The 24,807-nt window shown below is 36.0% G+C and overlaps 1 protein-coding gene across 4 annotated transcripts in view; it reads right to left on the bottom strand.

The window, feature by feature from the left end:
• NBEA (neurobeachin) overlaps positions 1-24,807 on the bottom strand; it is a 532,307-nt gene that overhangs the window by 405,324 nt on the left and 102,176 nt on the right. For all 4 annotated transcript variants that reach the window (XM_075727933.1, XM_075727935.1, XM_075727932.1 and 1 more), the window contains exons 5-7: positions 20,933-21,054; positions 12,936-13,062; positions 3,561-3,680 (exon numbers count right to left, since the gene is read on the bottom strand). In XM_075727933.1, coding sequence (XP_075584048.1) covers positions 3,561-3,680; positions 12,936-13,062; positions 20,933-21,054 — 369 coding nt within the window. The remainder of the gene's footprint in view (positions 1-3,560; positions 3,681-12,935; positions 13,063-20,932; positions 21,055-24,807) is intronic.

The following is a 24,807-nucleotide window of genomic DNA, read 5'->3' on the forward strand; positions in this document are numbered from 1 at the left end:
TTATATTTCATTAAATAGTAATAATGAAGTCGAAGCCAAAAATGGCTCTACGGAAACAGTGCATCAGCAGTATTCTCAATAGAAACAGCTATAAAAAGAAGTTTACAGTGTCTTCCCCTTTTTCATCCACAGTCGTACCTTCCCTCTAACACTCGGGCAAAACACTGCAACATTTTTAATACACGGACGTCCCCTCAATAAAATGAAAAATCTTGAAGAAGGTTTAAGGTTTTAAGGTTTAGAGTGATTTAAAGTTTTGCATACATGACACATTTTGCAAATCCCTAAACGAAAACATGTCTATTAAGACAACATACATTTGTGAAGAATAAGATGTGAAGCTTTAATGACTACTTCATGTAATATCCTATATCTTGCTGCCCATATTACAGAAACAGTTAAGAACCCAGTGACTTCATGGCTGCGTATAAACAAGAATGGATTAGAAGAAATGCAAGGGAAAAAAGTCATTAAAAATGAAAAAAAAAAAGCATCTTTTTAAACTGTCACCCTTTTTGTCATATGCATCTTTACTTCAGTGTCTTCCAGAGTACATATGAACATTATAGACTGAGGTATTCTTCAGTTCTTGTTTGGATACAAGAGGTAAATGGCAGATATTTAAAAACATGTCATAAAAATGTAAGAGAACTGTAATGCAAGATCAATCTGGGAAAAAATAAAATAAAATAAATTCACAGTCTCTACCAAGACAAAACCTGTGCTTAAAAAAAATAAATTCAACTCAGTCCCTTGATCTTAAACTCAATAATGCAAATCTAATGAATGTTTTATTAATCTAAAAAATATTTAATCATAATGCATTTTGTTCAGTGGTAGCAACACAGTGAGCAACTGAAAAATCTTGTCTTCATTATATTTAGTGTTTTAAACACTACATCTCAATTATCTTACAATGTTCTTGTACAAGAAAAGACTGAAAAGTGTAAGATGCACTTAGTTAATGGTACGCAACTCTTGTCCCTTGCTCAGTTTTCACTGTTTTCACCACCTGTACTGTTAAATTTATCAGTATAATCTACATAAATAGTTATGCACAATATATGATGTAAAAAAGAAGAATGATTGGCTGACTTGCATAGTTTTTTCTTTTCCCCCAAAGCTATTATGGTATTTTCTTGTCATCTTGCAGGAGACTAAAATTATATCCAAGTGAAAGGGTATGAAGGTAGAAGTCAACAAATAAGCAAGATAATTGCTCTAGACTTTTCAAGGGAATACTTTTAACAACTCAACCTTTATATGAAACAAGAATGTTCTAATACAGTTAAAATAAGAGCTTCTCTTCCTAGCTAATGTATAATAGTGCTAAGGAGCCGACGTACGCGCTCCCCTATTTTCCTTTCTATGCCTTTTACACAGTTGCATTCATACATCTTTCCTGAATTTCTCCTTCTTTCTATTCTATTTCCTACTTCTGATATAACAGATTATTGTTATTAAAAACCAGAGAGCTAATGATAACCAGTGTCTTTCATAACTTAGTCTATTCTCCAGCAAAGGAAAACCTTAGCAGAAACTTAAAAGACATACCAAAACATATAAAGATTGGTAAACCAATCCCACCTTAAGAAAAGATTGTACTTCTGTTACATGAGAAAGTAGAAGGGAATACTGTGAAGAAAATATGAATAGAAAGAGCAGCTCTTCCTGCTAAGCATTAATCATTAAGGATTACAGATCCCCACACCATATAACTCAGCCCAGATCCTCTGAGACCTCAACTGACTTTTCAATCATCACATTCTCACCTATCACAAAAATGTTTATATTACCAAGGAGAAACCATGCTCTGCAAAAACTGAAAGGCTTGCCTTTTCTTGCAAGTAGAAATGCTACCAAGAAAACAAAGAATGATGATCAGAAGCTTGGGCAAGCAGAGCCCTCCTACTTTAATTAACATGTAACTTTTAAACTCTCCCTTTCAAATCCAACTTTGCCTCTAGAATTTAGCAACAAAAGACAGTAAATTTCCTTAAATACAAAAAACCTTCCTTATCCTGTACAGGTGGTCAGAAACAACTGCGAATTATATTATAAATAAGAAATAACAAAAGTGTAGCAAGCTGATAAATCAAGCACCTCTGAAAGTCTGGCACAGCTTTAGCTGAAAGCAAAGCACAAGAGAATCGTTTTGTCTGCCTTCCCCATCCAAAACTTTGGGCCGGAAAGAGTGCCTATTTTCTGCAATATTAGGTGTAGACTCTCAAACCTTCCAAAGTAGAAGGTACAAGAAGAGAGCACAAAAACCCCCCAAACTGACACTTACATAGATTTCATTAAAATAATTTAAATATAAAACATAGGAGAACAGATGAATTTCCTGTAAGAATATACTGTTAATTTGAACTCAGTCCAATTAATAGATACAGGTGTATTTACAGGTATACACGCAATCTTCTCCAGGTAAAAATGACTGCTTTCTGCCTGTGGGACAAGCAGATGCAATATCACTGTGCCTTTGCTCTGAGCTGACTAATGCTATGCAACGGTACATCTCCCAATGCCTTTTAAACTGGTTTGGATGGCCAATAATGGATGACATCTCTCTGTAAAAGTTTACTACCCAAGAAAATTGCTCCGTATTTCAGGGAAGAAATTTTGTAGCAGTTAATTTGTACTTGCTAACAATATTAATTAAATATTAATACCTTAACATTTAGCACAGCATTTTTAATATTGGTCAACTCCCTATTTACTAATGTCAAGTCAAACAATAAAAGGCAAAATATACTTGTTACTGGGAGACAGATGTAAGACTTCAGACTTTGCCTAATATTATAACTCTCTTGACACTTCTCCATGCTTCTGTTTGCTAGCTTTTATTTTTTGTCTCTCTATCTTGTTGGTTTAGAACTGTAAACTCTGCACAGAAGAAATGATCTTTTACTATACTTATACAGTGCTTAAAACAATATGACTCGGATCATAGTTCATGCTACTCAGTTCTACTGCAATTAAAAAAATTGCTTAAAATTTAATGTGCAATAACACAAAAAGCACAGAAATCTTTTAACCATTAACAAATATCTCCTCTGGAATCCAACATAGAACTTAATGTGACACAAAAATTAGTACTTTTGTATACATTGGCAGTATGCACAGTCATTTGGCAGAATTAATCAGTTTTTCTTAAGAACTTTTCTCAAGCTAAATCTGTAAAATCTGTAACTCTACCACATTTTCCTATGGAAAAAGCTAAGTATTAATCCATTGTTATCACTATCCTCTATACGGTATCACATATTAAAAATATGAGCTATAATAGTCTCTCCAAACAAAATCTCTGAAAATTTCACTAAAATAGCAATGCAAAATATGGCCAAAAAAAATCCCCAGTATTCTAAAAAGTATTAATATATAAACCCAATAATATTATATTTTATTAAGTACATAACTAAGGAAGATAGATTAAAGGAGAAAGTTAAGAAAAGACAGAAAATTTGCAGATATCTAGAGAAAACAAATATAGTACTTTTTTTCTTTTTCAATTTACTTTAAAATGAAAAGCTATGAGAAAGGAAAAAATAAAATCTTACATCATTTGTGTTAACATGCCAGGCCATGTCACCATAGGATACCAGCTGACCATTCACATAACATCGTATTTCACTGTTTCTCCATCGATTATAGATGTGTACAATGCTTATCATGTACCACTGGAAAGACATGGAAAATCAGTATATAGTGGCAGTTTAAGTTAATGAATGGCATTAAAAATAAGTGACAAGTCTCAAAGTTACACAAATGAATCCTTACAAACTCGTAAAATTAAAAATCAAGTCAGTGGAATTTCAAGTCCAGTCAGCAGAACCATGCCTAAATATAATGATATACCTACCTGCATCCCTTTATTGTATTAGAGCCAAAAATGCATAGATACAATTAAAAAATTGAATACACTTCCATTCCCAAAAGTGTAATTTAATTTAAACACTATACGCTGTAACACAAAACATAACTGAGTTCTGAAGGGAAATCCAGTTCTATGTGCACTTACCTTAACAAATTCTTATCACATATCACATGCCTTTTCATCATAGCTCTCTGTCAGAAATTATTAAATAAAAGGAAAAAATTCACAACAGCAAATTTTACAGCCCAGTTTCAGATGTCATCCTTCATATGATTTTCTTACTCTATTCTTTACCATTCCGCCAATTTTTGGACAACCATCATATCTTTAAAATGCATTATACAATCAAACAGAGAAAGCATCACAGTAAAATGCTTCCAAGTACAACTCTGGTGATCTTTCAAATAATCTGTTTAACAGGAATCATTATGCCCATGATAAGTAAGTTCAAGAGGAAAACCTTAAGTTTCCTTAAAAACTGAACCTTTAAACTCATCTAAGACTAGGAATGGAAATTTAATCTTTAAGATCTACAAATCAACTCATACTTAACTATAATGGGTATCTGTATTATTTTAAAATATATACAAACCAGATGAAAATGGACATACTGGAGAAAGCCCCAAAAGGGCCACAAAGATGATTAAGTGATTAAAGCCTCTGACACAAGGAGAGGCTGAGATATGAGTCCATTTAGCCTGGCGAAGAGAAGGCTGAGGGGGATCTTATCCATGTGTGTAAATAGTTGATGGGCAGCGGGTAAAGAAGATGGAGCCAGAGACTTCTCACCAGTATCCAGTGACAGGACAAGAGGCAATGGGCACAAAATGAAATACAGGAAACTCCATTTAAACATATGTAAGAAGGGTGGTAGTAAGCAGTAAGGATAGTCAAACACTAGCACAGGTCGCTCAGAGAAACTGTGGAGTCTCCTTGCTTGGAGATATTAAAAACCTGACTGGACAACATCCAGTGCCACCTGATCTAGGTGTCCCTTCTTTGAACAGGGGGTGAGACTAGACTGTCTCAACATGTCTCTTTCCAATCTTATTGATTCTGTGAAAAAGTCAGCTCATCTGCCTTGAAAAGACCATTCCATATTTTAATAATTTGGAATAGTAATTTACAATTTACTTGTCTTCCCTTTCTTGGTATCTTGGTATCTTTTTCAGTTATTATCTTTTGATTTCTATGTTCAGCTAAGTCTCTTTTTCCCAAAGCAGAGAACTTCTGCATCCCTTAGGCAGTATTTTAGTAAGTCACTCGGTGACTCTCTCCCTGAGCTGGGGTAAGAAGTAAATACAGAGCCTACTAATATAAAAATATGCCTCTCTGTATGACAGAAAATAAAAGCAAAAAGTTTTCAAATGTTGATTTTGAAATCAGACAGAGCACAGAATTACAAATAAAAAAAGTATGCAGCAAAAGATATTTTGACAATAATCATTGCAGTAGTCCTCAAATTGAGCTGTATTCTGTTACTTATCTATAATATCTATATATATTAGAATAGATATATTTTTCTATATCTGTTTCCAGGTCTTTAAAAATGTATTTTCATTTTTCACTCCTTAAAACCTACAGTTAACAGAAGGGGGAAAAAACCCTACTAATCACACAACGCTATGTAAGAGTATCTCACTTCTTGCATATCCAAGTAAGCAGATTTATTGGGCAATACTAGATTAAGGACATACTGCTGCAGCTTTGGGTTCTGAAGTCACATGTGGCTAGTCTTTTTTTTTTTTTTTTTCAAGCAACCACGAACAAAGTATTTTTTGTGGGCCACTGCTCCCTCCCCCCGCAAAATCAAAAACCAAACCCACAACTCAATAAGCAAATGTTGTTCCCCATTTTGTAGGCAGATTCTATTTCAGAAAGGAACACCCATCATAAATTCAACAACCTATTCATAACTCAAAGTCTAGAAGCTTAACTGGTGACTATGCTAATCAGAAACTAAGTGCAAACTGTGTGACTAGAGCTCTGCTTTCATCAACACTTCTTTTCCAAAGCGTCCACACCTCCTAACATAAATCTCTTAGAAGAAAAATTCCCTTGTCCTCTTTCCTTCAAAGGTTAATTTACCAATAATCTCCACTAAGCTATGATGATTTTAAATACTTTCATCCCAACAGCAGGTGTTCTTTGCAATAGCACTATTCAAAATTGTACCTTTTATAACTATTTACTCATATTTCCAGTTCTGATACTTTTGTAACAGAAATCAGCTGACAACCATAAACCCCAAGTTTTATCCATTTATCTTCTATCTGTGATTTTTCTTTTACAGTGTTTTAAAAGCATTTCTGACAACATACCTGTTTGTAAGACTGTCCCTGTGTGTAGCTTAAGCTTAATAGATGACTCATTCATTTGGAAATAAATAGTTCATTACTTTCATTGAAACACTGACCATAGAGCCTGTCAGGAACTGAAATGAGCAATGCTATCGTAGGAGAGCTTTGGTGTCCATATCAAACTTCAGGAAAATGATACAATCTACTTTTCATAATCTTTTTTTTCTTCCTCATGTTAACCCCCATTCATGCACATGCAGCTTCTTTTAGTCCAAGCCTTCTTTCTTCCATGCAGCTTTGTAATCTTTAGCACTGCCACTATGTCAGAGCACTACCCTTGTCTGTTATTCTGACCCACAAGGCAAACTCTACAAAAAACATTGAGCTTTTCTTTACTTGAATACTTGTGCATACACACATGCACATGCACACAGTCTATCCCAGCTTGTTATCGTAATTAATCCAGTAAAAAAATTGCTCTTTTGCCTCCTGCACTTGAATAAATTAAATTTACATCTTAAGCTGCACTTTTTTTTTAGCCAGGGAAGTATTCAAGTATTAAAAAATGGTTTACTCTTTGTGTCATACTTGTCACCAGTATCAATCTAGATAAAATGAGTAACATAGGTTTTCAAAGCTGGTTCATAAAATAGAGGATGACAAACTCCACCGAGTTAAGTCCATAATGCATTCTTATCGGCAGGAAAATAAAACGCCCTTCTGAGATTCCTGCTTGCTCACTTGATTCATATCCTTCCATCCCTGTATTTTAACGAACATAAATTCTCTTATCGCATGATAGCATAATTTCTCTAAGGCTTTCAGAGGAGTATAATGCCTAAAGTTCTTGGGGAATCCACATAGCATGCATCAACTGGCTCAAAAACCTGTTCTTATGCACAATAAGAATCCTTCAAATAATTCAACAGAAGTAGAGGACAAGACTTCTGGTGCAATATTGCATTGCTTTGTCCTCGATATATTTACGTGTTTTCTAATCCTTCCTTTCCATTTCTCTAGCCTCTACCCCATTTCGATGGTTAAGTATGATAGTATGTAATTCTAAATATCAGCAAAGTCTTTTTCTAAAATTTGTGTAATTTTCCATCACCCATTTGTTTGACAAAATAGATTATGTACCACAATTAAAAGTTTAGCAGATTTCTTATTCAAATTTCTGTGGAACTTGGGGGTGCCTACTGTGAGGTCCTGGTAATTACTTACTACCTCTTATATTGATTTCTATACCTCTTCTACTGACATCTCAATTTGAGACACGTCCTCTGACTCATCCCCATTGACTCCTCTTGTAGTAAACAATGATGTAATTAATTCACTTAGCTTTTTTTGTTATGATACTATATTCTTCAAGGGCTCCTATTAAGGCTTAGTCATCTAATTGCCCCTATGGACTGGAAAAAAAAAAAAAAAAAGATTGTCTTATCATTTTACATATAATTTGCTATAACTTACGCTTTTCTTCATTTTGATACAACTTCCACTCTCTGAACAACTTCTTTTTACTTACAATGGACTCTACTCTGCTATTTATCTTTGCTCAGGTACATTGTGAGGAGCTTTTAAATGTTCTATTGGATTTTTTGGACTAACGGTGTATTTGCTCTTAGTCTTTTGTATCATAGAATCACAGAATCATAGAATGCTTTGGGTTGGAAGGGACCTTTAGAGGTCATCTAGCCCAACCCCCCTGCAGTGAGCAGGGACAGATTTAACTAGATCAGGGTGCTCAGAGCCCCATCCAACCTGACCTTGGATGTTGCCAGGGATGGGGCCTCTACCACCTCTCTGGGCAACCTGTTCCAGTGCTTCACCACCCTCATTGCAAAAAACTTCTTTCTAATGTCTAGTCTAAATCTATTCTTCTTTAGTTTAAATCCGTTATTCCTTGTCCTGTCACAACAGGCCTTGCTAAAAAGATTGTCCCCATCTTTCCTGTAGGCCTCCTTTAAGTACTAGAAGGTCGCAATAAGGTCTCCTCACAGCCTTCTCTTCTCTAGGCTGAACAATCCCAACTCTCTCAGCTTGGCCTCATAGGAGAGGTGCTCCAGCCCTTGGATCATTTTTCTGGCCCTCCTCTGGACCTGCTCCAACAGGTCCATGTCCTTCTTGTGCTGAGGGCCCCAGAGCTGGATGCAGTACTCCAGGTGAGGTCTTACCAGAGCAGAGTAGAGAGGCAGAATCACCTCCCTCGACCTGCTGGCCACGCTTCTTTTGATGCAGCCCAGGATACGGTTGGCTTTCTGGGCTGCAAGCGCACATTGCCAGCTCATGTCCACCTTTTCATCTACCAGTACCCCCAAGTTCTTCTCTGCAGGGCTGCTCTCAATCTCTTCATCCCCCAACTTGTACTGATACTGGGGGTTGCCCCGTCCTAGGTGCAGGACCTTGCACTTGGCCTTGTTGAACCTCATGAGGTTCACACAGGCCCACCTCTCCAGCTTGTCCAGGTCCCTCTGGATGACATCTCGTCCTCCTGGTGTGTCAATCGCACCACTCAGCTTGGTGTCATCTGCAAACTTGCTGAGGGTGCACTCGATTCCACTGTCTATGTCACTGATGAAGATGTTCAATAGCACCGGTCCCAGTACGGACCCCTGAGAGACCCCACTTGTCACCGGTCTCCATGTGGACATCGAGCCATTGACCATGACCCTCTGGATGCGACCATCCAGCCAATTTCTTATCCATTGAACAGTCCACCCATCAAACCCATATCTCTCCAATTTAGAGAGAAGGATGTTGTGGGGGACTGTGTCGAACGCTTTACAGAAATCCAAGTGGATGACATCCATTGCTTTTCCCTTGTCCACTGATGCAGTTACTCCTTCACAGAAAGCCACTAGGTTGGTCAGGCAGGACTTGCCCTTGGTGAATCCGTGCTGGCTGTCTCGAATCACCTCCCTGTCTTCCAAGTGCTTGAGCATAGCTTCTAGGAGGATCTGCTGCATGATCTTCCCAGGCACAGAGGTGAGGCTGACAGGTCAACAGTTCCCAGGGTCCTCCTTTCTTCCCTTTTTAAAAATGGGCACAACATTCCCCTTCTTCCAGTCAGTAGGGACTTTACCTGACTGCCATGACTTTTCAGATATCATGGAGAGTGGCTTGGCAACTACATCAGCCAATTCCCTCAGGATTCTGGGATGAGTATCTTTGCATTTAAGCAATTTATCTAGTGCTATCAAACACCTCTATCTTTTAGCTGCTCCTCTTCTTTTTTTTTTTTTTTAAGAAGTGAAGGCAGTTTTTTGCAGTTCCTTTAAAAATAAAAATAGCAAATCTTGCATATCCAAGCATATTCTGCATTCTTCAAGACAAAGTCAAGCAAGAGTAAACCTCTGAGCTCTCTCAAAGTTTCAAAAAGAAATAAATCCAAATGCTTCTGGTATTTAAAAGTTTGAACTCTCGTCCCAGTAAGATGCCACACAGTTTATAGCAAAGTAATGTAAGCTGCTTTATTTTGGTATGCTTTTTGATCTTCCCCAGTTCATCACAGATGTTATAACCACCCTTATCATGTGGCTAACAATTTAATCTGAATAGTATGGTTTTCCTACTTAGTTACTGATTTTCACTGCACAGAAACTCAGTTATTTATTGTTACAATGAACTTATTTATCTGATTAGGTTAAGTCTTTAATACAGGGCATCACTCCTCTATTGGCAAGACCTGCCGCACTGTCACTCGTAACTGTAAGTACAATTCAAAATGAGTGCCCACTGACAGTCAAGTCAACAAAGCTTCTGATACTTCTATTATGTCAATAACCTCATTTAAAATAGACATTCCAGGTTATCTTTTATTTTTTTAGATATGCAGAATCAAGCATATATGCATGTCTCATAATGTCCTATTATCTGTGTCCCATTTATGTGAATATTCTTTGCTGATGCTCTACAGGCATTTTGTTGATTTCTCTCCAATTATGTATCTGGGGAAATGGTTTTCAGGACTTCACTACTACACATTGAACCAAACCAAGTTGTATAATCTCACACACAATTTTTCTTCAACTTTTAGTTGAAAAATTCCTCCTTTTTGTTTCTTAAATTTTTGAAGCCAGGAATAACAATTTTGTTTTAAGTTCATCCTACAGACTCCTTCCCTATATCATTTTCTCAAAAATGCACCAAGACCATGCCTCTCTGCTATAACAAGAGCCTCCTTAGGTAGCACTCAAAGACACTTTAGATAACAGCCTGTCAATTTTTTATACTGCTGAAATCTTTCAAGCTTAATCACCCACTGCTGAGTAAGTCATATTCCTACTCCACAGCACAGTACAATCAGAGAGATGAGGCATCACACATTGAGTATTTCAAAATGTGGAACTTATTTCAGTGTATACTAAAATTAGTAAAGGTGTTCAGGATTAGAAACACCAAAAAAAGCTCTTTGCCCTCAACTACAATGCTTTCCCGTTCATCCTTTTACAAGGATTGATGCTGAGGCTGGAACTCAAGGCAGTGAGAATTACTGGGGTTACTAATACGCAAAAATTTCACTTTGGAGTTCCAAAAAGCAGTATAGACATGTTAAACACAACACTGCCAAATCTAGTTTAGCTCTGTGAGAGGTCAGTCTATTATACTACACCCACATTTTCTGTTTGGGGATATGATGACCAAATTTCTCCATGTATTTTTAGAAATACTTGCTTTTATAATGTTGTTAAAATACACTAATTAAAACCTAAAGTAACCACTTAATACGTCTTAAAGTTTTAAATTAAGATTACATATTATTCTTTGAATGGTGTCATATGACATAGTTAACAGTGGGAAGATCTTCACATGAACATAGAGTCTTTCTGATCTGCCTACATAAAGCTTGTGAGCAGGTGGCTTGAATATATAATTTTACTGTGATTCAACAAAAATTTAAAAAAACATTATTCAGAACTTTAATGAGGATAATGTTTCTGGCAAAAGCCATTGCTGAAATGTCTACGCCTGTAAGCGAATCGCTGGAAAATAGTATATCTGATGACAAAAATCACACTTCTCAAGTTAGCATCTGGACAGTAAGCTGCTTTGTAAATGGGTACACATTTTTTTAATATATATCTACATATTCAGTGCTTGCACAGTGGAACCAATGTAATACCTAAATAACATGAAGAAAATCAATCTACATATTAAACAGGGTATGTTTTGATTTGTTAGAGCCAGGAGTTGTATTTGACAGCTTTTCTTTCCTCCATTATGCGTTATGTACCTTCCCACATACATGTACACAGAAGTTATTAATAGAAAAAATACGTTGTATGAAACCACTTGCAGATATATTCTAGAAGATTTATTTCAAATACTTTCTAAATCTGACATACGACTGACGTGTATGAAGCACGATCTTCGAGAAATATAAAATGCATAGAAGTTATATTTGGACATACTTCAGCAGATCAGCAGATTATGATTTTTAAACTGATATTTATATAATGAGATATACATGTACTAGTATTTCGGAATTAACTATTTTAAGTAGAATAGCAAGAACTAAAATTTTCTAGGGATGCCATGAAGGAAACTAGTCATTCATAATAAAAATTATCAAAAGAATATCTTGTTAAAATATGAAAGACTGCTTCTTCATCAACAAATAAAGAATGATCATCTAGATCCCAAAAACTAGTTATCAATAACATAATCCAAAAGTTACAATTCCATTTGTTCCTAGGTTGAGTGTTTATCAGTAGCATCAGATGTGCTACTTTAAAAGAAAACTGAACTGTCATCAAAACTCTTCTCTGGCTATAAAATTAAATAAAATTTGCAAACCAGAATTGATTCTTTTCAATACACTCAGCAGACGTGTTTATAAGGCTTTATACGTCCCTGAGTAATATGCTAGAAAAAGATGTTACTATGTTTTAAAAAACCACAAATGACCTCAAAGCTACATAACAGAATTAAAATCAGTGATTCTGAATCACAAATACATACCAAGAAAAATAGTAGAACATAAAACTGATGAGTGAACAATGGCATTCCCTCCCTAAGAGACTGGTTTCTCAAAACAAAACAATCATTGAAATTCAAAATACAAATTCTAAGGCCATAAAAAAAGAAATAAGCTTCACAGCAAAATATATACAAGGCTGCTATCAATGACAAACACATAATGCTCACTGTACGGAAAAGTCAATGCTTCAGTCAACTAACTGAAATAATGAAGCCAGCAGAATCATTGTTCTCCTAGGACTACTAGGCGTACAGTAGAAATGAACACTAATACGGTCTAGAGAAATAATCAAGATTTACTATGAAAAATGAGAAATCCTGAAACACCACTGACATAGAAGAAAGTTCAGAGCCTTATATCCCCCAACAACAGATAATGAAACACTAGCATTGCCAGCAAAATCATTCCAGACATTGGCACCAAAGTTACGAAGTACAGAATCTTCAGAAATACAATGATGACCTTTTAAAAATAAAATACAATGATTTTACAAATACTCAAAATTCTTCTGTATCTGAAGCTAATAAAGAAGTATTTTTAAAAACAAGTTGACTTCATAGAAGTTAGGAATGTTACTTTATAAATTACTACATTTTCCTTGAATTGATTCTGGTCTGTAACTGACATAAAACTTTGCATGACCATCAGAGAAGCTACTTATCAATAAAAAATTATTAGTAACACTATGGTACTAAAGGGATTTTAGCCCTTCTTCCCAGAAGCACTTTGTCACATTTTCAATGTTATTCTTTATTGTAAAAACCACTTTGCTTACCTTGCGTGGCTGAAAGTCATACTTCACACAGTGCTGGAAACCTTTGCCTTTTGACTTCAGTGATGTAACTATTAAGCAGTTGCCAACAAAATGAGCAGAATACCCAACACCTTTGCTAGTGCGGAAACTGAAAAGAAAGAATTATTAATGGAATTGGGAAAAGGGGAATTATTGTATAATAAAACAGTCCAAACATTACTTTAAATTGCCATGAGAAAGAAATTAGTACCTGGAATGATGAGCTTCATTTCCTTTATATCTTCTCTCCCCACCATTTCTTTGGGGGGAACTACTAACCTTCATCACTTACTTGATTCCAGGCTACATTCTAAAAATCAGTACTTTTTTTTTCCTTTACAAAAATCCAAGGTGGTTAATAATGTTTTTCCTTCAGTTCCCCAATTCATCATCATTTAAAATGACACATCTGATTTAACTTGTAAAGAAAAATCCGTCACAGAACAAATGTGAGATGCCTTGCAATTTTATGGGGTTTAGAGAACAATGCGGACGGTATGACATACAAATTTGGATTCAAGGCAATTACTATGCACAAGAAATATTTCTTTTTCAAGACTTACGATTTAGTTCAGCTAATGATCTATGAAGTTTTAATCATCTGAGTTGTGGATTTATTTTCATTTGTCAAATTGATAAAGGACTACAATTTTAACAAAGTAAGTTTAGTAAGGGCCTCCAGCTTTCTTGTGACAAATATCATAAAGACAGATAATGCAGAAAGCTCATATATTTCTCTACTTATCTTTGAAATCAAAAGCATTGTAAAGCAAAATTCTGGACTTCTTAAAAAACATTTTGCAAAGGTAGCTAGTGGAAATTCATGACTGAAGTACACAGAGCATTTTTAAAAAGGTAAGTCCATATCTAAAGCTATGTCACTTATTCCCTTCTGAAAAGCTAAGTACAATAAAGATAAGTCAGCTATCATTAATATGAAGCACACTTTATACAGCTTTTAGTCTTTTTTTTTAAACTTGTTACCAATCAGGTTATAAAAATAACCAATGGCTGAAATATAAGGTCTAAATGGTGAACTTCATCCATAAATTCTGAAATGCAGCTTTGCAAGTATATGAAAAAAAGACACTAATTTTGAACATTTGTATATACTCCTGCAGTCCAGTAATTAACACTTTCTCATTTCCTTAATGTAGGTGACAAAATAATTTCATATTATTACAATAATGATGTTTTAAATGGTTTCATTGTTGTAACATTTTCAAACACTTTTACTAGGTTTTTCATAGTAACATTAAGAGGTGAAAGGCATATGTGAATACTAAGCTCAGATGTCATCTTCCTTAATAGCTGTTGAAATTCTACATTTTTCATCTACCCTACTACACAAATACAATCTTGATTTTAATACGCAGAAAAATTGCATAGTTACAGACCTAATTCCATCTTCAGAAACTTACAGTTAAATCTGTATGTATACATTAAAGGAGAGAATCAGATTTTGCTCTTTCCTCACTGTCAAGAATATAGCTGATAAACCACGATCTTCTGAAAAAAATAAACACCTTACAAGATAGGTGGTGTGACTAGTCCCTGAGGTGGCCAGAGCTTAGATGTTCTTCTCCTATAAGGGAATTTTTAAAGGAGGTCAAAAAGAGACATTCAAATTCTCAATTCTAGAAAGCCACTTTTGTTATAATTAATTAGAATACTTCTATCAAGTGTGAAAAACAGAGTGATCAGGCTAAACAGAACAGGAGTAGTAACATCTATAGATGACACTTCTCCACCCTAATGGGTCCTTGCACAGAGGTCCTTACTTCCAGTCTTGATTTCTGTCATGAGCTGCAGCATACTATGCCTCATGATGTCTGATCAAGGCGGTTCTGTTGGCCTTGAGGCATGCCTTGGTTTGCTCTTTCCCTTTAGCAATTTGTTAAGGTGCTGCAGAAGCTTTATTTTCCCAAATTCAGGCTGCGGTTTCCTCATTGTTCTATCTGCCTCTATATGTCGTACACAATTCTCTCTTCCCTCAAGCTGCTGTGCTGGAAAGGAGCATTATTCCCTGCCACAGCCCTTTGTACAGGCTTCCACACAACCTTCCTTACAAAAAAAGGGCACTCTTTTTAATAAACCTGGAAGGAAAAACCTCTCTAAGTAAACCTAAGATATAATCTAAGAATGAAGAGAAAAATTACATACTGTCTATCACCGCTGACCTCAACAGTGAAGACAATTTATAACACTGCCATTCCCCTGCATCTTTTGAAGACTATTTTTAATGTGGATCATTTCAGTGATCTGGCTGCCACAATGACACCATAGGCAGCTATACCCCACAACAAAAGGAACAGTGAACAGCCTCATGGGAGAATATTACTCATATACGTATATAACCTGCACTGCCTATATACACAAGTAACCTGCATGACCACAGTACTGATTTTTGTACAATAACATGAAGGTTAAAAACCTTAAAATACAGCTTTTACAATAAGAACAACTGAATGTGTTGTGGGCTAGTTCAAGACTTTGATTTACCTCCTTGGGGCTTTATGCCATTCAAAGAACTTTTCACCAGGTAGTTGCATCTCTCATAATGCCAAATTTGTTTCTCACCAACATAAGTCATCTCTACAAGTTATAATGGTTTTGGCTAACAGAATACTATTCTGAAGGATAATGAAAAAAATACACAGATTCACTATGTTCTGACATATGGTGTAGAATTATTTGATTAGAGATGTCACATAAAATGTTGTGTTTTTTTTTAAATTACCAACAGCCAATAATTGTAAAGACCGTCATGTTTTTGCCTGATAAAACATTATTAAAATTGTGTAAAATGCATCCTACTACTTTGAAGAGGAGCTAGTAAGTATTTTTTCATACACTGAGAACACTCAAAAAAAAAAAAAAAAAACAAACCAACCAAAAACTGCTCTTGAAGAAATGTCTACACCTCTAAATTTTTCCCTTTCTTAACCCCCCCAGTTACTGGGCCAATTTTGCCACCACTATGGTCAAACCGGACTGCTCCTGAAATTTGAAACACTGACGTGTCCTGACACTGAATTGTCCTGACGTGTAACTTCCTGGAGTTCAGCGTATGAAGACAAGAAAGCAATGAAATAATGAAAAAATAGCTCATTTCTTAGCAGGACTCTTCATCTTGGAATAGAATGAATAATTTTCTAAACATGAAGCTTAGCCAAGATTTTACTTTTTTTTGCCAAATGAATTAGCATTCTAATACAACTAGTTCAGAAACTGAGAACTCAGTTACCTCAATATTACAATATACAGCTTATGTTAATCTTCGCATTTTATTTCTTGCCAAAGGTAAAGTAGGCTAGGACTGGTCTCTAGGACACCGCAAAGAAATTCTCTTAGCAATCACCTACACATGCAGAACTTGCCACATCCACAGATGAAATGCACAGAGACAACAAGAGCAGTACTGTCAATACCCATATTGTTTTACGAGCCTTTAACTACCTCCCAGAGCAGCTGGTATACAATTTTACCACAGATCGTTCATAAAACCCTTACAGTCATTTCAGCCAGTTTCTCAAAGCAGCTACTGGATGTTATTACACTTCAATAGCAGGTAAGCATTTTTCCATCCACTGGTGAAACTGTTTAGTGATTCCAGTTTCTTTAGCTTAGGATTTTACGAGCAATTTAACATATGATCATAGTACTGAGATTGAGAAGATATTAATTTATTCTTGCCTGAAGAAAAAAAAGTTTCTTTTCTACTAACTTTGGAATTCCATTATGTGCTTTTGCAACTATTCTGCATTATCTCTATTATTATTAGCTCTACAGAAGGACTGAAAAGCCTAGACAGCTTGCTTTGTGGCTTTTTTTTTTTTCCCCCTTGTCCCTACATCAGTAAAAATAAAATTTAGAATGCTCTTTCAGAAGTTTTAGCTATTCTTCCATTAAATGGTTGTGGAAGCACTTGAATGTTTTAAGGACAAAAAGCAAAAATTATAACAATCCAGCCTCAGTTCACTCTCTAATTTTTTTACAGAGCCCAATACATAATTTGAAAGAAAGCATCTCTTAAAAAAAAAAAACACCCAACCCACCCCCACCCCCCCCCCACCCCCCACCCCACCCCCCCAAAAAAAAATCTTAATATCTGGATTGATTTTATCTAATTCCAGGCCTCACTTAGAAGTAATGTCACTCCATCTCATTTTTTAGCAGAAACAAGTACAGAGATTTAAAGGATGGAGACTTCCCAGTTAAGCACACTTAAGGTTAGCCCTACATTTATGACAAAGAAGCTACACCTCCTTCTTGAGGAAACATTTCCAATGATCTATTAAACTGTGATTATTATTATTATTATTATACTGTGTCTTATTATAATTGTGACAGTTAAAGTGACCATAGTATTGTGTGTCTAAAAGTTTGAATTTTCCTATTTTGCTGTTTACCCACTGGATCTCAGATTAAAGAATCCATCAACACCAGATTTTGCATAAAATCTGAAAATAGAAGTCAAGAGCATCCTTAATTTCATCACTTTTTTTTCTTCTTGGAAGGTTTAATTATAAAACGTGTTTTCCAGAGCACAGTTCACTCCAGAGTGTTCTCTGAATAGTACCAATTTTTTCCATTGTCTCTTAAAAGAAGTAGCAATTCTTAACTGTAAATGGTATTCCAGTAATGCTTTTGCCAAGACTTCAGGAAGTGATCACATCACCTTTACTCTCTTCTCTGTTCCGACTACCCTTGGAAAGATCACATTAGCTCTTGCAGCTAGAGCAATGAAAAAGCAGTTTATGGTCAGCTGGTTACCTACAATAACCCTTAACATCCTTCTGTAACTACTGCCTTCTAATATGTAACTACTAATTCTGTAAGCATGGTGCCCATTATTCACTGTTAGGTATATGACGTTGGTTTGCTTATGCTAAAATTCGTGCTATAGAATTCTGAATCTTACCATTTGAACCTGACTGCTCTGCAACAAAGCCTTCTCCTTACTGTTATTTATCATCCATGCAAATGTCAAAGACTTCTAATTTTCTTCCAGGATTGTCACACTCATTTTGTAATTGGTAATTGGTACAATACTGTTCCAATACACAAGTATTAATAGACTGTCACTTAGCAGCTGCCCAATATCAGAGATAATGAAAGTTATTTTGAAAAAAAAAAAAGAAATTGGCTTACAGTTCTTGTAGCAGCACTTAGAATTTAGATGATTACAGAACAGTAGCAGTTTTCCCTGACATCTGGCAAATGTGAAAGCATTTCTTTGCTTCCCTTCTCCATTTTTAAGCATTGGTTTTCACATCTGGTCAAGCTGATGTAATGGTGCTCTCCCACCAGAAAGGCCTCTGGCCACTTCTTCCTGCACTCACTTAAAGCCTTAGCCTTCACCTAAGAAGGTGATTGGCAATAGCCATCATGGATTTATAAATTGGAAATCATCCTCGATCAAACTGATAGCCTTCTACAATGAGATGACTGGCTTGGAGGATGGAGAGGAAAGCTGTAGATGTTTATCCTGACTTTCTAGCAAGACCTTTCAACACTGTAATAACCTCAATGACAAACTAATGAAGAATGAGATACATAAGTAGATGGTGAGGTGGTCTGAAAACTAACTGAACTGCTGGACTAAAAGCATTGTCAGTCGTATGAGTCCAGTGGAGGCCAGTTACTATTGGAGTACCCTAAGGGTCAATACTAGGTCCAATCTCATTCAGCTTCTTCATTAATAACCTGAATGGTGAGACAGAGTGCACCTGCAGCAAGCATACAGATGATACAAAATTGGAAGGAATGACTGATACACCAGATAAGTATGCAGTCATTCAGAGGGACCACAGCAGGTTGGAGAAACAGACCAACAAGAATCTCATGAAGACTAACAAAGGGAAGTGCAAAGTCCTGCCCCTGAGGAGGAACTGCCCCAAGCACCAGTATATGCTGGGTACTGACCAGCTGGAAATCAGCTTTGCAGAAAGGGACCTGGTGGTCTGGGTGGACAGTAAGTTGACCTTGAGCCAGTAATGTGCCCTTGTGACAAAGGCAGCCAATGGTATCCTGGGCTGCATTAGGAAAAGCAATGCCAGCAGGCTGAGGGAGGTAATCCTTCCCCTGTCCTCAACACTGCAGAGACCACATCTGGAGTATTGTGTCCAGTTCTGGGCTGCACAATACTAGAAAGTGATGGACATAGCAGACTGAGTCCAGCAAAGGACTGAATGATCAAAGCCTCTGACACATTAGAAAAGGTTGAGATAAGGGACTGTTTAGCCTGGAGAAGAGAAGATGTGTATAAATAAATACCTGATGGGTGGGGAGTAAAGAAGACCGAGCCAGAGACTCTTCAGTGATACCCATTGAAAGGACAAGACACAATGGACACAAATGAAAACTGATAAACTTTTTCATTGTGAGCGCAGTCAAAGACTGGTACAGGTTTCCCCGTGAGGTTGCAACGTCTCCATTTGTAAAGATACTCAAAAACCTGACTGGAGAAGGTCCTGAGGAACCTGTTCTAGCTGACATTGCTTTTAGCACCTCTGCTTCAAATCAGAATCCTCTTTGAAGTTGTGCATGCTACTGAGTTATTGCTTTTAAAATAAAGATTGTTTAAAAGACAGATGACTTTTAAGAAGAAACTATAAAGAAAGGGTTCATTTATATGACACATTTTTCACCTAGTTAAACAGAAAAAGACATTACATGCCCAAAAAGCACACTGAAAGAAAATAAATCTTTGCTTTGGTATCTTTTTCTTGGTGGTGATCATGTATGACTCAACCTTTCATGTGGTGAAGTCTAAAATCTGCATAAAGAAGTTTAGATGGATGATTTAGTTTGAATATTTTTCCTGTTTTTAAGTATTAATTATGGCTTGGTTTAAGCTACTATATAAAAATGACAAGTATTTGCATTGTTCCTAATTTCCTTCTGAGGTTGGCATATTCAGTTTCTCTTATGTGTATTACATGCACATTACCTGTACAAAGACTCAACTTTGGCATTTGATTTCTGTAAGACTGACTTCTTTCTGTGGCTCATCATCCTCCCCTCAGCTGACAACTAAAAACTTTTGCTCTTTAGACTACCTGGAATGACTGCAAAGTGAGAAACAGTACTTTTGGTTACTTCCCTCCTTGTACTACTCCTGTTTTCCTGAGCTGATAAAACTTGATAGATCTTGCTTATGTCCAACTCTCATCTGTGTGCACAGCTGATATACAGTCTTTAAGAATACGAGAAAAGGTAAGCATACTAAATAGCAAATACATAAAGAATGAAGAAGTGCTGAAGACAATACCAGCATGTTCTGACACAACAGAAGGTTCCTTATTTTCCTCATTTCTTTTTTTCTTCAGCTAAGACAACCATACTTGAGCAGATATATAATTCAGTTCTGAAGTGAAAAAGCTTTTTTCATGATTGACCAATAGAATAAACATTTTTACTACTATAGCAAAATTTATAAATATCAGAGGACTTCATTAAGGATGTAACTATTATTTCTATTTTTATCACAACAGCAAACCTAAGTAAATTAAAATTGTTTCTCCTGCAATTAATGTATTACGAAATATAGCTTCCATTTTTAGGAACAGGTGATCAGTGAGCCATTTTTATACTCACAGACCTACTTTCTATTACCTCTAGCTAATGTGCAGTGCGCTCTGAGTAAAACAGATTTGGTTTTTAGTACTGACATCAGCCAAAACTCTTAAACACCAAACAGAAAATATGACAACATTCCCAGTTTACAGCTCTAAGAAATCATATATTTTAAAATCCCCAAAGAAACCACCACACTAGATTTTATGGTTTATCTACAATGCACGTCTTGTGTGACAGACAGATGACTTTGTAAGAATTTGTATACAGTAAGCAGCCATTAAAATCTGCAGACATTTGGGGAGGAAAAAAGCATGTCAAACTAAAAACAATGAGAAAGATTAAGTGTTATTAGGAAGCCAAAACAAACCACAGCTGCAGCATTATAAGTTACTTACCAATAGAGATAGGGTTTATCCTTATCTACATTGATATTGTTTAGTGGATCCATACGAAACCAGGTGTTAAGAGTAAACCCATTTTGGTAAGGCCACTTAGCAATAGGAGGCAATGCAATTGCCTGGAAGGAGGGAAAAAAAAAAAAAAAAAAAAAAAGGAAACAGCTAGTCAAAAAATGATTTTTTTGAGAAGTATTGTTAAAGGTAATGCCTTTCTAAAATCCTGTCAGTCTAGATCTGCAGATCTGCTTTAACTTTCAAATATTAAAGAAGAATATAAAAAAACCCCTTTGAATACTGCTTTTGAATAAATGCATTATTTTTCCATCTATTTTAAAATACCTTAATTTTTGACTGCATAAATTCTACCAATAGACGACATGAAATTAAATTTGTGAATGGGCAATATAGAAATATTACTTCTGCAGAAATTAAACTAAAAATTCAGCATTCAGTAAGTATTCATCTCATCAATAGACTTAAACATTAATATCAAATTAATCTCAACAGATAGTACAATAGAGATTCACTGTTAAAACTCCAGTATAAAAAAAGCTGTTCTCTGAGATTTAAAAACACTATCAGTTTTTTTTCCTAGGAACACTTAGTAAGGTAAGAGACTGAAAATTTTACCCCCATGCTCAGTTAAATACATTAATAGTAAGGCATGGGCTGGGAAGAAATTTGATTTTTCAATGTTTTATTTTTATGGGCTGTCTGATGAAGAGGTTTCAGAGAACTCTTTATCCTTGGGCAAGGCCCTGCATACCTGATCTAACTGTGAAGTTTGGCAGTCTTTAGGGAGGAAATCAGACAAGATGAACTTCAGAGGTCACTTACAAAGTAAGTGTTTTCTATGATACCACTAAAAGATAAAACATTTTTTCCCCTCAGTATGAGAACTCTACACAAAATGAAGTCATTTTAAAAAATTAAGAAATTAAATGTTTGTACTAACTTAAGAGATAACTGCAGTAGGCACTAATTACAATAGATTCTTTCTCCCTCCACCGGACAAAATATAGAATATTTTACACACAAGTAGTTAAGGAATAATAGCCTTTAATACTACCTCTTGAAACAAGTTGTATATGAATGCAAAGCAGAAGAAAATAATTCTATAAACAGCAATAGCATGTTACTTCTAAGTGTATTAATTGATATTTTTCAGCTTCAGTAAGATAATTTAAACTCTTACTACACTTACTCCACTAAAATAATAAAGACCAGCTAATTAATTCTTGCATTGATGGTATTGTGTTCTTATCAGAGCTACCAATGATACTGACTGAGCACTGGCACAGGCTGCCCAGTAAGGTTGTGAAGTCTCCATCCTTGGAGATGCTCAAAAGCCATCTGGACATGGTCCTGGGCAGCTTGCTCTAGGTGGCCCTGCTTCAGCATAGTGGGGTTGGCCAAGATGAACTCCAGAGATCCCTTCCAACCTCAATCCTTCTGTGATTCTGTGTGATACTTATGAGTCACAGTTGGAAATACTTTTTCAAGAGTGCTCAAATCTTGTACTCAAGTACTTAAATCAAGTGCTCAAGTACTGTCCTGATTCATACAGAAGACTACAAAGAATTGTAGCAAACTCATTTATTGCTTAAAAAGAGAATGGACACAAGTCTTTCGGCAAGAGTCACAATAACCACACTAAGATTCTATGCCAACGTAGTCAAGTACATAAAAAAATGGTACAGAGTGGGGCTGACTTTTCATTATTTTTATATGCAAGGCAATTGCTGAAAGAGTTTTAAGAGCAGAGAAATAGGTAATTAAGAATGACAGGGAACTCACAGTAAATTTTATAATTAGATATAGCAATGTTTTGACTAGACAAAAGAAACAACACCAATTCTGCTACTAGCCTGGTACCAACTGCTCAGTACAAAACATTTCAAGGAACTTCTTTGGGGTATCACTTCTGCCTCCTGAAAGGGAGTTCCCCGCCTGAAACAGGAAAATTGCTGCTTGATGACTCACAGGAACAACACCTGTGAGTACCACCAGATCGCAAGGTGTCCTCCTAATGGAGTGACTAATGTACTAATTATACAGACTGGCAGAGACTTAACACAGTACTGGGAAGAGCCCTTCAGTTGGGATAGTGAAGCAGATCTCACCAGCAGATCAGCAGTCTGGTTCAACAGACTCTTGGCTCCTTCCTACTACCACTGTAGTCTTGGTTATACAAGGAATATGCACCCAAATTTAAAGAGGGCCAATCTGGTATTTATCATGTCAGGTAAACATTATGCTGTTTCTCTGTCTGATGTCATCACTGTGCATCAAACCTGAAAACCTGAACTCAGTAAACTAGGTCCTATCCATTGTCTTTTCTTCTAATGAAGTGCTTCGTTGTTTGGGTCATTTTATAAGTAATTGCCCTTGGTCCACTTCAGAGGATAACTCCTCTCCAGAGCTTCACAGTGTAATCCAACATGCACTGCTCAAGAAATGTAAATTTGAAACTCGTATTTCTTGATTTACAGGTGCACAGTCAATGAGGAGTAGTATGTGAAACACGATCCTAACCAAGAAAAGAGAAATGCCCATTGTGCATTTTATGCCCCTGTAAAACTGTCAGTACTGAGAACTTAATTTTAAATATGATTTCCAATAATTGATGCATCTCTTTGGACAAGGAGGAACATTTGAAATTCTTCCTCTGCAAAACTTTTTTTGAAGCTCTAATACAAAATTAAATTTAAGAGAGACATTTCATCACGGTTTGCCTCTGAAGCCCAGAAATGTCAAAGCAGTATGTGTCATTGTAGACATTCATATTCTGCAACAGCTGTCTTGCTGCTGCATGTACTTTTAGGAGAGGTTAACTGTGGTTTTAATTTAGCAGTAGCAAATGAAACTCTCTCTTTCAAAACTCAGTAATTAATTCCTTACACAATCTGCCCCATGCATTTTGCTGACACATCTGTTTGTGCAGCTGAATATCAAACAAGATCAGGGAAGTGATCCAGCCAAAAATAACTCAGGTGAAAAACAGTGATTTTCAGCCAGTTTATTTCCCTGATGCAATCTACCACACCACCAGATGTATTCGCAAAGAAGAGGAGGTGGTGGTTTATGCTTGAAGAAAACTATCAGTGCTATTGAGGAAATACAAGCAGAACAGCCCAAGAGAAGCTCCTACCACCCTTCCTGCACTGGCATGAAAAGACAGGGATCCCAGGATTATTTCTCCTTAAAAGATCTACATTCTACCATGAGTATATACTATTCCATACCAGAATGGAACTGAACCTCAAATCTAGATTTCTCATTTTTAAGCATTTGTATTTACTACCTTAATAATCGTATTTATAAATCTGTATACAATATCTGAATTTATTTGTACGTTTTTCTGAATGTACATCCATTTGAGAAGGTTTAGAAAGGAAACACAATTTCATTGTCGTAAGTTATCTCAAAAAGTAAAGCCAAAAGAAGACTGCATTTAAATCACTGCCTCGAGGGAAAGGAAACAGCTGACGAGTTCGGACAAAAAGATATAATAAAATTTGTGACTACGCTGTCACTGTAAACTGTGATTACACGCACAAGCTCATCCCTATATTTTCCTCAAGCCTCTGCTTTATATAATATCAATTACATTATTCAAATAAAATAATACTGTTCTTTGGAATTTTCAGTTTTCACTTTTCTGATCATTTCCCCAGACAAAAATCTGCTATTTGACATTCCATCCTCACAAGTGCAACTTCTCAATGCTACAACTACCTTGCAAGGCAGTTGTCTTGCCTATGGAAGGCAAGGTCTATGCTACTCAAGCATGTATTTCCCCTCTTGTTTCCTTTTCAATAATTTCCAAAACCAATGAAAGGAAATGCAAATGAGGAGGAATTTATTTGTTC

This window comes from Pelecanus crispus, chromosome 1, assembly GCF_030463565.1.
Source record: "Pelecanus crispus isolate bPelCri1 chromosome 1, bPelCri1.pri, whole genome shotgun sequence".
Lineage (NCBI taxonomy): Eukaryota > Metazoa > Chordata > Aves > Pelecaniformes > Pelecanidae > Pelecanus > Pelecanus crispus.